At 39.6% G+C, this 16293-nt stretch overlaps 1 protein-coding gene across 2 annotated transcripts; it reads left to right on the top strand.

Annotated features, from left to right (window-relative positions):
- On the top strand, positions 1–15152 carry Tmem9b (TMEM9 domain family, member B). 2 transcript variants are annotated; one of them, XM_005380250.1, is made up of 5 exons: positions 1–182; positions 2201–2292; positions 6714–6822; positions 8814–8948; positions 13999–15152. In XM_005380250.1, the coding sequence occupies exons 1-5, from the start codon at positions 84–86 to the stop codon at positions 14152–14154; spliced, it is 591 nt and encodes a 196-aa protein (XP_005380307.1). In that variant the 5' UTR covers positions 1–83; the 3' UTR covers positions 14155–15152. The 2 variants fall into 2 exon arrangements, with proteins under 2 accessions (XP_005380307.1, XP_013367528.1); XM_013512074.1 differs by lacking the exon at positions 2201–2292 and having other exon boundaries at positions 89–182.
- Positions 15153–16293: the final 1141 nt, after the last annotated feature.

Raw genomic sequence — 16293 nt, 5'->3', positions numbered from 1 at the left:
ACGGAAGTGCGGGCGGAGGATCCGAGCCGGATCCCGAGCTGGGAGCAGCTCTCTGGGCTCGCGGGCCCGGCTGGACTCCCGCGATGGCGTCCCTGTGCGGAGGCCTCCCCCGGCTGGGCTCCGTGCTCAGCTTGTCCTGCCTGGCGCTCTCCGCGCTGGTGCAGCTGACGGATGCCGCCAAGGTGAGTCCCGCCGCGCCTTCGCTTGTGACAGGAGCTCCTCCCCTGCCCCGGCCTTGCGGAAACGGGTCTGCCAAGTGCCGCCCGCCCGGGTCCTCCCGGCCCTGGCAGCCCCGACCCCCGCGGCGTCCTCCCCGCCTGTGGCACTCCCGCCCTCCGCCCTGACAGCCGGCAGTCACCGGCTGACAGCAGCCCCTCCGCTGCTCCTCACTTCCCTTCCCGCCTCCAGCGCCGCTCCACACTCCAACCTTCCCAGCGCTGAGCGCCTCTGACTTTCCAGCCCGAAGCCCCGCCCGCCACCCCCCGCACGGGTCCCCCAGGTCTCCAGACCACGGCGGACGCCCTCATCTGCGGCGTCTTTCCTGTTGGGGGCGCCCCCCAGCACATTCCCCCGCGCTGTGGGGACTTCCTCCCGGCAGCCTCCCGCTCCGTACGGCTCGTAGAGTATCCGCCGCGAGCTTCGTATTCTCACCTAGCTCCCCCCAGGACCTGTTGCCGCCCTCTTTGTTACAGTCTCCCTTCCTGACAGCTTTGTGATAAGGGAAGAGCCAGACTATGGGACAGGTGAGCTCGCGGCCTTTCCCCCACTTGCAGTTCTCGCCCTTTCTGTACCCCTCCTGCTGTTCTCTGGCCCGGTTCTGCCCGAGGCCCGTGCATACTGGGGCTTCCTCATTGATGAGATAACTCATTACTGGGCAGAACAGAAGGAATTCACAGTAATGTGTTGGGAAAACAGAATGACATTCCTTTTTTTTTTTTTTTTTTTTTTTAAATAGGAGCTTTATAATCTACAGTATTTTTAAATATAGGGGCAGAAAAAAAGCAGGTTATAAGGAGGCAGATGTTTTTGATGAGGAGTTCTTTCTGAACACTTCCTGACCTCCCACTGGCGATTCTCCTCACTTCCAAAACACTGCTGGCAACCTCCGCGTATTATCCATCCTCGCTTTATGTAGTATATCATGGTCGTGTGTTTGTCAGTCTCCCCTTGCTAGGGTGTGGTCTAGCAGGAACCATGTCATACGCTTATCTGAATGCACCTCATTGAGCACAAGTTCTGGCACAGAGCAGTATATGTTCTAAGTGGTTGCTGAGTAAGTTTATGAATTGTCAACAGCTCTGTCACTTGTCTCATTGTATGTGGAGTCATTGTGTCTGGTCCTCTTGAGACTGATGAACCACTTTTTCAAATAAATTTCCCTTTGCTGAGGAAGCATTTCCTATTCTAGCTAGATATTTAATCACCTCTTCCTCCGCCTCTTGAAACTTGTTTGTTAGTAGTTGTTCTCTAACCAAGATTAGAAGCAAAGTTCCCTGGAAAGAGTACATCAAACTGTTCTCAGCTAAAATCAAACTACTTCCCCAGTGTACTTCCTTTTTAGTTGAAGCTGAGTGTCTCTAAAACTTCATCCCTCCTATGGGACTCTAATTTAACTCATTTCATCCATGTTAGTCCCTTTCTACCAAATAGTAAAGGATGGTAGGTTGAAGAATTGTGACCTGTGTGTGTGTGTGTGTGTGTGTGTGTGTGTGTGTGCGCGCGCGCACATTTCTAAGACATTCATGGAGTGAATGTCTCCATTCCAAGACATTTCCAAGACATTCAGTGAGCTATCTCCCCAGAATTGTGATTTGTCCGTGAATAATTTTTAGTTTGATTCTCCCTCCATTCTTTTGTAATCAGCATTCTTATTTATAGGTACAGTTGTTGTCATCTGGCAGGTAGATGGTGATAACATTGACACAGTTTGATTGTCATGGTACTCATGAACATGATTAATAAGTCAAAGATCATGGATTAGGTATTTACTTAAAAATAATTATATGTAATATATAATGATTCATTAGCTTTACCATAAAGGACTTGTGGCTTTCCAAAACCTATATCTCTCAAAATTAGTGTTTTAGAATGATTTTAGAATATTTGACAAGGGATACCTAGCCAAATGTTTATTTGTAATTTTTACAATACTGATGATAAACTATAAACAAGTTATATCAAGTTTCTATTTTGGTTACAGAATTTTGAGGATGTCCGGTGTAAATGTATCTGTCCTCCTTATAAGGAGAATCCTGGGCATATTTATAATAAGAACATATCTCAAAAAGATTGGTAAGTATTCTGGATCACTGAATTACCTGTCAGATTTTTCTCTAGAGTTGTCACTGTTAGCCCAGAGTGTTACCCAGTATGTCACTTTCTTTATAAGTATTTATTTTTAACCAAAATGTCATCATATTTCTATTTGGAAAAAGTCAGAATAAGGCCCTGAGCACATGATATAAACCTAAAGGAACTGTAGCCCAAACGCTGAGCGAGCCCTCAGTAGGAAAGATTTCACGAGGGCTTGGAATTGAGTCTGTCACCTAAGCCACCCACAGCTACCTTCATGTGCCCCCTTACGTTTTGGTGAGGGACCTTTCTCCCTCTTGCTTTTGGTGAGAGGTAAACAAGCCTCCTTTATTTGGGTTATAATTTTTGTAACTTGGAGGTTTTGATGATGTATTGCTAAGTATGGCCGGCTATGTTTAAAAGTGTCAGATGGCTTAGGAATGAATGGGTATGAGCTATCTATGTTATACTTACCCACTGGCATGTGTACCTATATTATGAGTGTGCTGAGATACCGTGGGAAATCTTGGGCAGTCTGGCAGGGCTAGAATGACTGGGATCCAGACTGTGAACCAGCCACCAGCAGCTTTCTTTATCCCTGAAGACCTGAGAAATACTAGATTGTTCTATATGTGCCATGAAACAAAGGAAGCAGTTGTGGTATGGCAGATTGGATGTGCTCCTTGCCATGGAAGTGTGATGTTTTATGACTTGTAATCACAGTGGAAGATGGGTGGGATAGGAATCAAAGGAATACAGCTCTAAATGCTAGGTACTTTCATTTACCTGGTTTCAAAGCTCAGTAACCATCAGAGAGTTTGAAAACAAGATTAAATTCATTCAACCACAGTATTCCAAACTGACTTTGAAAAAGGAAAGGCAATATTTAAACATGTTTAATTTCTCTAGTATGCTGTTATAGCTTAGATCTAAATCTCTCCCCAGAGCCTCATGTGCTCAGAGGCAAGGCTTCTGGAAGGTGATTTGATTAGAGGGGTGCTATAGCTTGCTTGCTGTTAGGAGGGAGCCTGGTTAGAGGAGGATCGCTGGGGACATGACCTGGAAGGACTTACCTCCCCCTCTGGCTTCTCTCTGCTCTCTCTGCTTCCTGGCCTCTATGACATGACCGGCTTTCCTCTTCCCAGGCCCGTCTGCAGTCCCGTGTCAGTGTTTAACCTGCCGCGCATGCACAGCAGCTTAGCAATTGTGAGCCAAAATAAGCCTCTCCTTCTTTAAGTTGCAGATTTGGGTGTTTTGTCCCAGCAACAAGGAGAATTACTAAGACGTATGCATGTACGTTCAGTCTATTTGGTGTGTTCTTGAGAACTATAAAAGCTTTCCTGTTACAAAGTGATTTAGCTATATTCTTACAGGTTTTACATCAGCAGGTTCCTTTATATAATACAAGCAAACACAAATAAATTTTGAAGTTACTTCTATAAAAGTTCCAAAGATATTGAACACTTATATTTCATTCTATTGTCAGTAAAATAATGTGATGTGTATTGTTTGAGAGGCAAATAAAGACGTTAGTCAAGTATTTCATACTAATCTTTTCACCAACTTTTTGTTATTCCAGGTTCAGACAGAACCATATGTTGTTTATTCATGGTTATTAGTCAAAATAGGGAGCTTTGAAAATAAACAGTTGAAAACAAGCCCTGTTTGGGATTTTTCTTCTTTGCCTCCCCCTTTCTCTTGCTTTTTTCCCAAAGCTTAGACTTTACTGGGATAGGTTCCCAATTGGCTCTGAAAATATTTAACAGGCTTTAGAAAGGCAGGCAAGTTATGATTAACCAGGATGTATGGCTTCCTGAGTCCTCCAATATCTGTAAGCCCTAAGTAAATCTTTACCTTATGTTTTCTGAGCCTCTTATCTTGTCCACTTGTTAGCTTTAATTCTTCATTGACTTATACTGGCTGATTTGAAACTTAAGAAAAATTAAAGTAGTACTCTTTGTGCTTGGGGTGTGGCTCAAAGCTTGTAATGTCTCCTTTTTGGCACTAGGGGGAGGTATTGCCTAGTTCCTAAAGTCCTTTACACTGAATCTAGATCTAGCTGCTTATAGTGATGGCTCAGTTAGAACTTACCTTCCTGTTTCTTCTGGAGCCATGCACAGCTTTTGCATTGTACTCAACACTTTTGTTACTAAAATATATTTGTAGTTAGGCATGGTGGCACACACCAATAATCCCATCGCTCTGGGTAGCTGAGGCAGGATTGCAAATTCAAACCCAGCCCGGGCAACTTAGCCACTTAGCAAGATGTTGTCCAAAAAACAAACAAACAAACAAAGGATACTGTAAAATATGTTTGTACTTCAAAAGAAATACTCAAAACTTATTAAGCACTTAGATTCCCAAGTGATTCTTAGGTATTGTTGCTGAGGCTTGTGAATCTGGAATAAGAAATGAATAGGAAGTAAGTCTTTTTTTCTTTGGGTTTGAAGAGATAAGAGGGGCTGATCTAGGAGGCAGAAGACCCAGATCCTGATCCTTTCCCAGCTGTTACCTTGTACAGGTGACTCTTGTGAGTGTTGGGCTGCATGCCCTCTGATTCTGAGACAGAGAGCCCCTTTTGGGGGTGTTCAGCTTCCTCTGCCCACTTCACATGTGCATTAGCGGGATACATGCCTGGTCTATATGTCTGGGACAGATACCACACTTTTATAGTATGAGTTGTGGGATCTCACTCTTATTTGAAATTCTATCAGTGGAAATTTGATTTTTCATTACTATCTTTATTAAAATTAAATTATATATTAAGGATAAATGGATTTTTACCATATCATTTTGAGTTTTTTGTTTGTATTGCTCAGGATTAAACCCCAGGCACAGCTTGTGCCTGCTAAGCAAGCACTCTACCACAAATCTCGATCCCCAGACCTGGGGTTTTCTTTCTAATGACACAAAGCAGAGGCAGCAGAACACCCCAGCCCTGCAAAAAAGTATATTTGAATAGGGCAGAGAGACTCAGCCTAAGAGCAGTGGTGGGTAACCTATAACACATGTGTTATTTTTCTTTTAAGACAAAACGTGGTAATGTATGAGTTGTTTTTTCTAAACTAAAACCTCAGTATTCAGGTTTAACTGCAGTGTTGGCACTTTGCAATAAATAAGTGGGTTTTGGGTTGCTGTTTGGCTACTCATCCCTAAAAGGTTTGTCTTCGGTGGCCTAGAGTGTTGGTAACTGCAAGAAAAATGGGTAAGAAAAGAGGATGTTGTAGAGTTCTTCAGGCAGCTAGAATTGCCTAAGAAAAAGATGCCAAAGGGGAAGAGAATTCCCTAGCAGCTGGCAAGAGGAGGCGAAAGCTTTGCCTACTTTTGCTGGATCATCAGAGTAGTAGGTTTTGTTTTGTTTTGTTTTCCACTAGGGATTGAATTCAGGGCTTTCACACCAAGCTGAATCCCCCGCCCTTTTTTAATTTTTTATTTGGGCTCAAACTTGATCTTCCTGCCTTAGCCTCATAGAGTGCTGGGGTTATCAGCATGTGCTACCGCATTCAGCTCCATAGTGGTAGACTCTTAATAACTGAGAAGTAATTATTGTTTGGAATTGACAGATTTCTGGGAAAAGATATTTTTAATAGCATTGCTTTTTATAAACCTTTCTTTCTTATTTTTATGTACTTATTTCCAGTAACCAGTTTTGTTTAAAAATATTTTTGTGGTCCTATTTCTACTTCTTGCTTTTCAATAGACCTTTAAGTTTAAAAGTTTTAAGTTAAAGTTTAAAATTAAGTTTTAATAACTTAATTATTTCTTACTATGCTTTTGAGTGTTCATATTTTAGAGTCTGAGGATGTACCCCTCTTAAAAGTGATAAGCCATTCATATGCCACGTTGTGGCATTAAGAATAACATTAAATCACAGAGACAATCTCACATTTAAGTAATGCCCATGTCATTTTACACCCTCAATTTGTTAAGTAGGTTTTTTTTTTTTTTTTTTTTTTTTAATCCTAATTGCCATTTTCCTGGTGTATTTGTAACTGGAGCAATTGCAACTTGAACTGATTGTGGTGGCACACCTGTAATCCTAGCATTCTGGGAGACTGAGACAGAAGGATTGCAAGTTTGAGTCCAGCCTGAACAACACAGCAAGACCTTGTCTCAAAATAAAATTTTTTTAAAAGGTCTAGGGATGTACCTCTGTGTGAAGAAGCTGGATTCAGTCCCCGGGGGGGAACGACAACTTAAAAATAAACAACTAACACTCTATGTCTTTATGCCTTCTCACACTGTTAACTCTTACAAAATGCTGATCTATAGAGAGAAAATTAATCCTTTTTGCTTTATTATTTGTTCATTATATTTTTCATTGGGTAAGTTCATAATTCTAAATTTCAGGGAAGTTTTAACCAATACAAGTAAACAATCAAGCCAGGCTTACACAGCATTTTTTTTTCTGTTTTTTTCAGCGATTGTCTTCATGTTGTGGATCCCATGCCAGTGCTTGGACCTGACGTAGAAGCATACTGTCTCCGCTGTGAATGCAAATATGAGGAAAGGAGCTCTGTCACAATCAAGGTGAAACTTACACAAGATTATGTTGTGTTATAGTGGTTTATGTGGTAGGTGTATATATTACAGGATTATATTAATTAGGTCTTCAGAAAAGGCAGAATATTTTCAACCCCTTGCCCAAAAAGAGTAGCGGCCTGCTCTCTGCTTGCACAAGAGGCTGTGTGGATTATTTAGGACATGGTAGAGAGACAATGTGAAATGGCACTAAAATGTGCTATGTTTCCTTGGCATGTTCCAGACAGATACCCCAGGTTGTCTGTGAGCCATAAATGCCAGTGCTTAGTGAGACAGCAGCGTGATTAAGCCCTCCTCTTCCTACCTCCCAACCCTTTGAATCGAATATGGCTAACATAGATTTAGAGTAACTATAACCTATACGTACAGTAACTTTTCGAAACATTACTTCTGGATTTTAAGATTTCCCTTCAACTCCTATAGGAAATGGAATGTAGATAATTCTCTTCACCACTTGGGTGAGTTCAGTTACTTTATTATGGTAGCTAATGGTTTCCTCCCAAAACGTTTTAAATGGCACTTGCCACTCCTTTCCTCAGAAAAAGGCCTTGTGGGAATGCGTTTCTGCTGTGACTGGTGCTGCAGCAGGGCTGCTGCACCAGTGGGTGCCATCTTATAGAGAAATCTTCACTGCATTTTGCTTTTTTAACAGATTTTTTATCTATAATTTTATGTACCTAAAATTAACTCATTGTGAGTGTCCAATTTTGTAAATTTTAGTAGATTTAAAACAACTTTTTAAAATCCAATTTTGAAATACTGCATACCCATCAACCTAAAAAGACTCCTCATGCCCTTTTTAGTTAACCGCTACTCCATCCTCAGTGCCAGATAGTCACTGTGTTACTTTCTGTCTGTGCGTAGCTGAACATTTCATATAAATGGAGTCATATAATGTGTAGTCTTCTGTGACAGGCTTCTTTCACTTAGCATAATGTTTTTGATTATTGTCTGAGTTGTAGCATATATCAGTACTTCATTCAATGTTATTGTTCAATAGTGTTCCATTGTATGAATATCCATTCATTAGTTAATAAATATTTGGATTATTTCCAGATTTATACTGTTAATACTGTCATGAATAAAATATCTATATGTGTGTATTTGTTAGGATATATGTTTCCCTTTCTCTTAGATAAACTTCTTAGAATAGAAGGTTTAATTTTTTTAAGAAACAGCCAACCAGATTTTTTCCCAAAAGAGTCATACTTTTCTTTCCAGTACTGGGACTGAGGGCCTTTGTGCACTGAGCTATATCCTTTTTTTTTTTTTTTTTTTTTTTTTTGAGACAGGATGTCATTAAATTGATAAATTGCCCAGGCTAGGCTTGAAGTTGTAATCTTCCTGCCTCAGCCTCCCAGAGTGCTGGGATTACAGGCATCCCTGGCTGGGATTATACCATTTACCAGTGATGTATGAGGTTCCTGTTTCCACATGCCTTGCCAATAATGCCATTGTCTATTTTATGGTATCTATTCTAGTGGGTATGTCTTTTTGCAACTTTGGTTAGCACCCAAATTAGTATCCCAAGAAAATCATGGCCCTAAAAAGTTTTTGTAGACCTAAACTGATCTATAAGAGAATACAGTATTCTGTTGAAATTCACCTGAGTTACGTTTCCTCTACAGAGTTCCTTTAAGTTGTTCTGCTAGCAGTACTCCTGAATCTAGGTAGGACACTGTATTTGGCTGAAAAAAGAAAACTGCTATCTAGCTATGAAGATAAATGCTTAGCAGTAGGTAAAAATGGAATGTCAGAGACTCAAGAAAGATCTCAAAGACAAAATGCTTTCTTTCTTCTTCTTCCTCAAATATTACTTTGGTGAAGGGTTGAGTTTGTTTCTTATACTGGAATCTGGTTGGTATAGAAATCCTGAGGCTAAGCAGATGTATATCAGTCTTTGTTGTGGCTTTAACATTGTATATAATTCTAAATTCTTGTACTGAACAGAGATGTAACTTACTTTCAATTTCCCATAGGTTACCATTATAATTTACCTCTCTATTTTGGGTCTCCTGCTTCTGTACATGGTGTATCTTACCTTGGTTGAGCCCATACTGAAGAGGCGCCTCTTTGGACACTCACAGTTGATACAGAGTGATGACGATGTAGGGGTAAGTTCCCGGCCTACCTTCCCACTTGTGGCCAGTCATCAGGCGTAAAATACAAGTGGAAAATAGTTGCATATAGATGTTTGAGTTATTACAGTTAATCGTCACCCTGAAAAGTGAAAGGGTTCTAATTTCAGTAGATTTTGTGAGGAAATTATTCTGTAGTACCACAAATGTGGCAGTTCAAACTGACGGTCCTTGAAGAGGGTGCTTTTATAAGGCCTTACCCTGGTAAGTGGAGAAAGCATCTGAGGTAGGTTTCTCCCCGCGCTCTCCCTGAAACACTTGCCTGTCAAGATCACCACATCTTTAGAAGGCGAAGAGGCCTTATGGAAGGGAAGCGTGGAGAACATGACATTCTTTTCTTACTGTTACCAGTAAGTACAACTTGATTGCTTACTGATGCTTCATATTTCCTCCTTTAAAAGGACTATAATTTTTTTCTTTAACTTTAGAAGAAAATAAAATCATCGCTTCAGATCTTTAAAACACATATACCACCACAATTAATATACATGTTGTTTCATAGTCTCCATTTTATTTTAATGTTACTTTATTAAAAAATGTCTAGAGCTGTGTGAGTCCCTGGGTCTGATCTCAGCACAACAAACAAAAATTCTAGAAATTGACATAGCACAAAAGCTTGTTATTCAGTATAGCTTAGAGAATTATATTGTTCATTTTATCACTATCACATTTGGAATTATTTCTAAATTGTCCAGTATTTCATTGTATTATGTAATTTAAAAATTACTTTTTCTGTTGTATTTTATTGGACTGTGTTCCTGAAAGAGGATGCAATTCAATATGGTTGCAGCGGCCAAATCCAGTGTAAACTTGCCAGCCAGAAGTCACTTTACTATGGGATGCCTTTGTGAATGTTGGTAAAAGCTGGGAAAGGAGATCCTGACTGGATAGCTTGAGTTACAACTGTAAATAGAGTTGCCCTTTGATCAACATACTATTGTCCCATGAATATCAATTATGAATTCTCAACTTCTTTGGGCAAGATTTAAAATTTCTTGTCAAGAGCTTTCATAGAAACACCTTCGTTTGCATCTTTTCCCCTGCTTCTTATATTAATTCAATCAACACATACTGAGTTCTTTTCTGGATAAAGTACTGTGCTGGGTACTAGGAAGGAAAAAAATGAATGAAGCAGAAACAGACTAACAGTGTGTACTTCCTCACTTTTATCTTTAGTCATATAAGAAATACACTTATTTTAAAAGGAGGGGTAGAAGAAGAGATTGGAGAACTAATGGAGTTTTAAAAAACCGTACATAGTGGGGCTGGAGCCAGAGCAAACTAGAAGGACAGGAGGTTGTATATCAGAAGCATTAGAGTCTCAAATAGTGTTTTCAGGTTAATTTAACATGTTCACAGTTTCTCAGCTCTGACTTTGTAGATATTTAAGGATGGATAAATAATTCTTGTGGGGAACTGTCATGTTTATTGTAAGATACTCAGCAACATCCTCAACTTCTGTCTGCAAGATGCCAAATGATTTATGACATGTGATTATCATCCTAGTCATGACAATAAAAATTATCCATGTGGCATACTCCTTTAGTGTCAGCACTGAGAAAGGCTGAGTCAGAAGGACCTCAAGTTTGAATCCTGCCTGGACAACTTAGCAGCTTAGCAAGACCCTGTCTCAAAAAGGGCTGAGGATGCAGCTAAGTGGTAGAGCAGCCCTGGGTTTAATCCCTAGGAACTACTGACATATGGAAATATTGGTGTGAAAGGCCCGATAAACCATTTTCATTTTAGGAATATAGGTTGAAACTCTGACTTCATCTACATCCATTAGCATTAAATATCTGTTCCTGGTTTCACAAATCAGCAATATTAAAATAATGCATTCAGAGCATACAGGAAATGAATATACAATATAAACACAAAAACATGTTCGGCGGACATTGATTGGTGGGGTCATTTGTTCAGAAACCATTGTGCCCACAAGTGATTGATTCTGCCTTCACATTGAGCATTTGAGGACACTGCCACTGAGAGGCTTGGCTGACTTGCATAACTGTTAAGCTGATTCTGGGCAGAGTGAGGTTTTCTGACCAAAGCTGTGGCATTATGGCAATAATTCCACACAAAAAGAAGTTAAATTTAAATTCCTACATTTATTGCTTATTTAAGATAAGAGCTCTTGCCAGACATAATAGTACATGCTTATAATCCTTGCCCTCTGGGAGACTAAGGCAGGAAAACTGCAAATTTGAGCCCAGCCTGGGCAATGTAGGCACTTAGTGAAATTCTGCCTCAAAATAAAATATATAAATGTATTTATTGAGATGTGTCTCCATTCAAAGGCTGTAGGTTTAATCCCTAGTACTACCCATAAAAAACAAACTTCTTCCCTTTTTGTGTTCATTTTAAATTTTCAAATTTTTTTTCATTTTTGTTCCGTATAGCACATTTTAAAGCAAATAAAAGTACAAATAGTTAAAAAGCGTACTGCAAGTAGTCATAATATTTACTGTATCATATATCCATGACACATCATTCCTGTTATCAAAGCATCACTTTAAGACATGTTTTGTATTCATTGAAATTTCATCAGGTGTAAAAGGAACAAACATAAAAAGGGTAAATCTCTATTTGCATTCTTTCAGCATCCCTGCCCATGTTCAGCTAGTTCAATCTTGTTCTAATAGGTGGAGGACAGACTTAAAGGATTAACTGGTTTATTTAGTCTTCTAAATTTGTTCCTTAAGAAGATTTTTTTCTCCCCCTGCCTTGAAAAGTCGATAACAGGACTATGAAACTGAGGAGTGCTCTGCTGACAAAGTACATCCTTCTTCCCAGTCTTGTTTATGTCAAAATAAATCAATGGTAATAATATTTTATGTACAGATTCACTGAAGCACTACATTCCTATAGTTTCATTTTAATCTACCTGAACAAAACCTGTGTGTTGAGAAGATATGACACTAAGTCAAGGTTAGGCAAACTAAGTTTTAGTGTTTGTGCTGATGTGTTAAATGACTTTGGGTCAGTTTATCGCCTTATGAGTAATCAAGTGATCATAACCTTAGTCTTGCTTTGCTTTGCTTTGCCTTACCTTTTCCTTTCCTTTCTTTCTTGTCTTCCTCTTCTTCCTCCTCTTCCTCCTCCTTTCTCTGTCTCTCAGTCTGACATTTTGGACTTCATGGGATTGTCTTTATTAATTTCATTTTTAGTTTAGAAATAAATAAATGAGATTTACACAAGCCATTACCATTAAGTAAAAAGTTGAAGACATTTTGGTAAAGAAGGCAAGAAAAGATTGTTTTTATAGAAAACTCTTTTAAAGTATAATCATGGTATAAATGTCTTGTTATAACAATAAGACCAGATATTATAACACCATGTACATTTAGAGTTATGTGGTTATGCATAGCTGGCATGTATGAGATATGGTAAAGATACATAGTGAATGTTTGTTTTAAATTTATTACAATAAAAAACACATTGCCATTAACCCTCAATAAATATTATCCCTTGCTTAAACACACTATCCCATCATTCCTGCCACTTTTTGAAGCAGTTCTGGGAGTCCTTTTTTGTGACTGTCTTTGAGGTGTGATCAAAAATGCAGTGAGTATGGCCACTAAGTGCCACCCAATGGAGAGAGAGGTTTGTAAAAGACATTACAGTGTGTCCTCATCCACCTTATTTCCTGGGCCTAGCACAATGCGACTTCTTGCTCTTCTTCAAAGTAAAAATGACCATGAAAGAAAACATCTGAATTGACTCAGGACATTGACACAGCCATAAGAGGGCAACTGAGGATATTCATGAAAGAGAAGTTCCAGACCTGCTTGAGAAAGTGGCAAGAATGATGGGAGGAGTGTGTTCAAAGTGAGGGGGTGGTATTTGGAGGGGGATTAATGGTAATGTGTTTCTTCAGTAATAAATTTTTCAGTGATACCTCTATATGCTGACTCCTGTCCTGGATATATGACAGCTTTTCCAGACATGCACTGCAGAACAAAGTTGTTTCTTTTCTAGAGACAAAACTTGGCGTAAGAGGCCCAACTTATGACTTGCATCTTGTGTTGGAACATTTAGAAACTTGACTGGCATGGGGTTCAGGAAAAAGAGATCAAGGAAAAGGCAAAACAAAAATAATAAATTACTATTGAATGCTTTTTGTCATGAAGGCAGCTGTGTTTATATCTCATTCCTAGATAGATTAGCGTGGTGGTTTCCTGTGTAATGACTACAAACACCCACTTGTATTAGTTTACTTTGACCAGGAGAGGTAAATTCTCTACGGTTTCCAGCGAAATCCTTCAGTAGCTCCTTTCTTTATGCAGCAGCTAGCATAGGAGGCCTTGAGTGCTCAGCAATGAAAGGTGCAAGTCATTGTTGAATACAAATGTAAAGTAAACCATTCCTCTCTGTCCTTGGTCATACGGGGTGATTTTAGCACTTGAGCTCTATGTGTCTCTTTTCATTACAGTTTACAGAAGGAGTAACAAGAAAAGGTTTGGAAAGTAGGCCCTTTAGCGTATGTTCTGAAAGGACAAGGAGAGGTTAGAACCAACCATATGACTGTGTCAGCTCCTCCGCCATGCTGAGTGTGGGTCCAAGCAAGTAACAGTTCTAATATAACAGGAGCCAGGAAATTAAAAGTCATTTTCTCTGCAGTAGGTTAGCTGTGTAGTATTAATTAAATCAAGGAAATGCCCTACTTTCTGTATCTAACATGGCCAGAATAGCCTGCAAATACACCTTCCTTTCCCAACTAGGCGGGGAAGACTTCTCTTTAACACAAATGATCAGTCTTTGTCTTGGTCTCTGTATCTTAAAGAAAACATTTTTGAAGATGGTGACCCATTTCCAAATACCCCTCATGGCTTATGCCTCTTGAATCACCTATTTCTATAGATGAGTGCATCCGTCTTCCGATAACTGATTACCTAGACGTGCTTAGTCACACAGATGCTCTGTTGTTTGAGAAGCCCACCTCCCCCTGTCTCTGTGACTGGCTAACTACTGTTGTGTGTTTTACACTGCCATTGTCATCACTGGCATTTTCCATTTGGCCTTTCAGGATCACCAGCCCTTCGCAAACGCCCATGATGTCCTGGCCCGCTCCCGCAGTCGACCCAATGTTCTGAACAAGGTAGAATATGCCCAGCAGCGCTGGAAGCTTCAAGTTCAAGAGCAGCGAAAATCTGTCTTTGACCGACATGTTGTCCTCAGCTAATGGGAATCCAATTTAAGATGACTAGAAAGAAACGAGGCAGACGACTGGAAAGAACTGACTGAGTTTTCTGGGCTTTGTTTTAGTACCCTGTTGATTTTACCAACTCTTACTGGAAGACTCAAAATTGGAAGCAAAAAACATGCTTAGTATTTTTTCTTGTTAATGTATTGGTAGAGACATTTTTAAAAGCACACAGGTCAGCCGGTAAGCCTTCTCCTACTTGTGACTTTTACTAATAAAATTAAACCTGCCTGTAAATTATCTTGAAGTACTTTACCTGGAACAAGCACTCCCTTTTTCACCACACAGTTTTAACCTGATTTTCAAGATAATTTTCAGGTGGTTTGTTTGTAGGAGAAGGGAAGGATACAGGGGAAGAGCTTGACACAACTTTTCTCATGTCACTTTACTAAACCAACTTTTGTAAATAGACCTTACCTGCTATTTTCCAATTTCATTAGTATTTTCCATGTAGTCAGCCTCATCAAAGTGCTGACTTTACCAGATGACTTCTGCACTGACTGTATTATCTAGACATCTGGTTGGCCTGTGGCTGGATTTCATGATAAACTGGATCGGAAATGCCTGGTGGCTCTTCACCAAATGCAGACTCACTTCCTGTACTGTGATGTCCGATACAGTGCACCCTAGAACAGACTGGCTATTTGCTGGTTCACTGTAAGGACTAGACATAGTCTTGGGGACTGTGGGCTCCCTCATCTTCTAGTATCTTTAAGGACAAATCCTAAGGACTTGGACACTTGCAATAAGGAAATTTTCTTTTAAACCCAAGCCTCCCTGGATTAATGACATACATGTGTTGGTCAGCATTTCCAGTCATGCTGAGGCAGCTGTTTGAGCTTGAATGTGTGCAGCTTTGAACTAGTACTGGGGTTCTGGATGCCGCTATCTGAAAAGTATAACAGTTATTGGGTAACTGGCACTTTTCTTCTATGTCCTCTTTGGAATGTAATAATAAAAATAATTTTTGAAACACCTATCAGTCCATGTCCTCTAGCTTTTTCACTTCTTTTGCTATATGATGAGCTTGAAGAAACAATGATATTTTATACCCTGTTGTGAGACTGTTATATTGGTGTAAACCAATATAATCATAAAATGTTGACACTAAATTGTCTTTGTATGTGCAAAGAATGTATGGATTCTTAAGTGGATCTCTGAAAAGTAACAAATATTCCAATAATAAGTTCTAATAGATATTCTGTTCTAAGAAGTTTTTGGCAAAAAAATTAGTAGAATTAAATTCATAAGGATGTGGTTTTAAGGTGGGCGTGGTGGCGCATACCTATAATCCCAGCACATACATATAATCCCAGCATTCGGGAAGCTGAGGCAGGACGATTGTTGTGAGTTCGAGACCAGCCTGGGCTACAAGGTGAGCTAAGGTCAACCTGAACGCCATAGGGAGACCCTGTCTCAAAAAGAAAAAAAAAAAAGTGGTTTTAGGATCTATTAATTTTTTCTTTTTTTTTTTTTGGTACTGGGAACTGAACTCATGACCTTGTGCTTGCCAGGTAGGCACTGTGCCACTGAGCTATATACTGGCTCCTAGTTTTGTTTTTGTTTAGTAAAAATAACTGGTTTTTTAGCATCCCAAAAATCTAACCTAAAATTGATTTTACTCTTGGTATAAAAATTTAGCCTGGGCATGGTGACACATACATATAATCCCAGCTACTAGGGAGGCAGAGGCAGAAAGTTCACAAATTCAAGGACAGCCGGGCAACTTAGTGAGATCCTGTCTCTACAAAATTTTAAAAAGCTCAGTGTAGCTTAGCATTCCTGAGGTCAAGCCTCAGTACCATCAAGAATAAAACAATTTAGGTTCAATTTTGATCAAGTTGGGTTTATCCCAGGCATACAAGGCTACTTCAACATTAGAAAATAATATAATTATCACATCTAAAGAAGCAAATCAGATGATCATCACTCAACATGCAGTCATGACAAAAACTAGAACTCCCAGCAAACTAGGAAAAGGGGAACTTCCCCAACCAGAGAAATAATGTGTACTACAAAGATCTACAGCTAACATACTTAACAGTGAGAAACTAACAACTTTCTCACTGAGATTGGGAATAAGGCAAATATGTCCTCTTTCACCACTTTTCAACATTA

This window comes from Chinchilla lanigera, unplaced genomic scaffold, assembly GCF_000276665.1.
Source record: "Chinchilla lanigera isolate Chin_1 unplaced genomic scaffold, ChiLan1.0 scaffold00013, whole genome shotgun sequence".
NCBI lineage: Eukaryota > Metazoa > Chordata > Mammalia > Rodentia > Chinchillidae > Chinchilla > Chinchilla lanigera.
The sequence above is the reverse complement of the archived record's forward strand: the minus strand, read 5'-3'. Positions and strand labels throughout refer to the sequence as shown.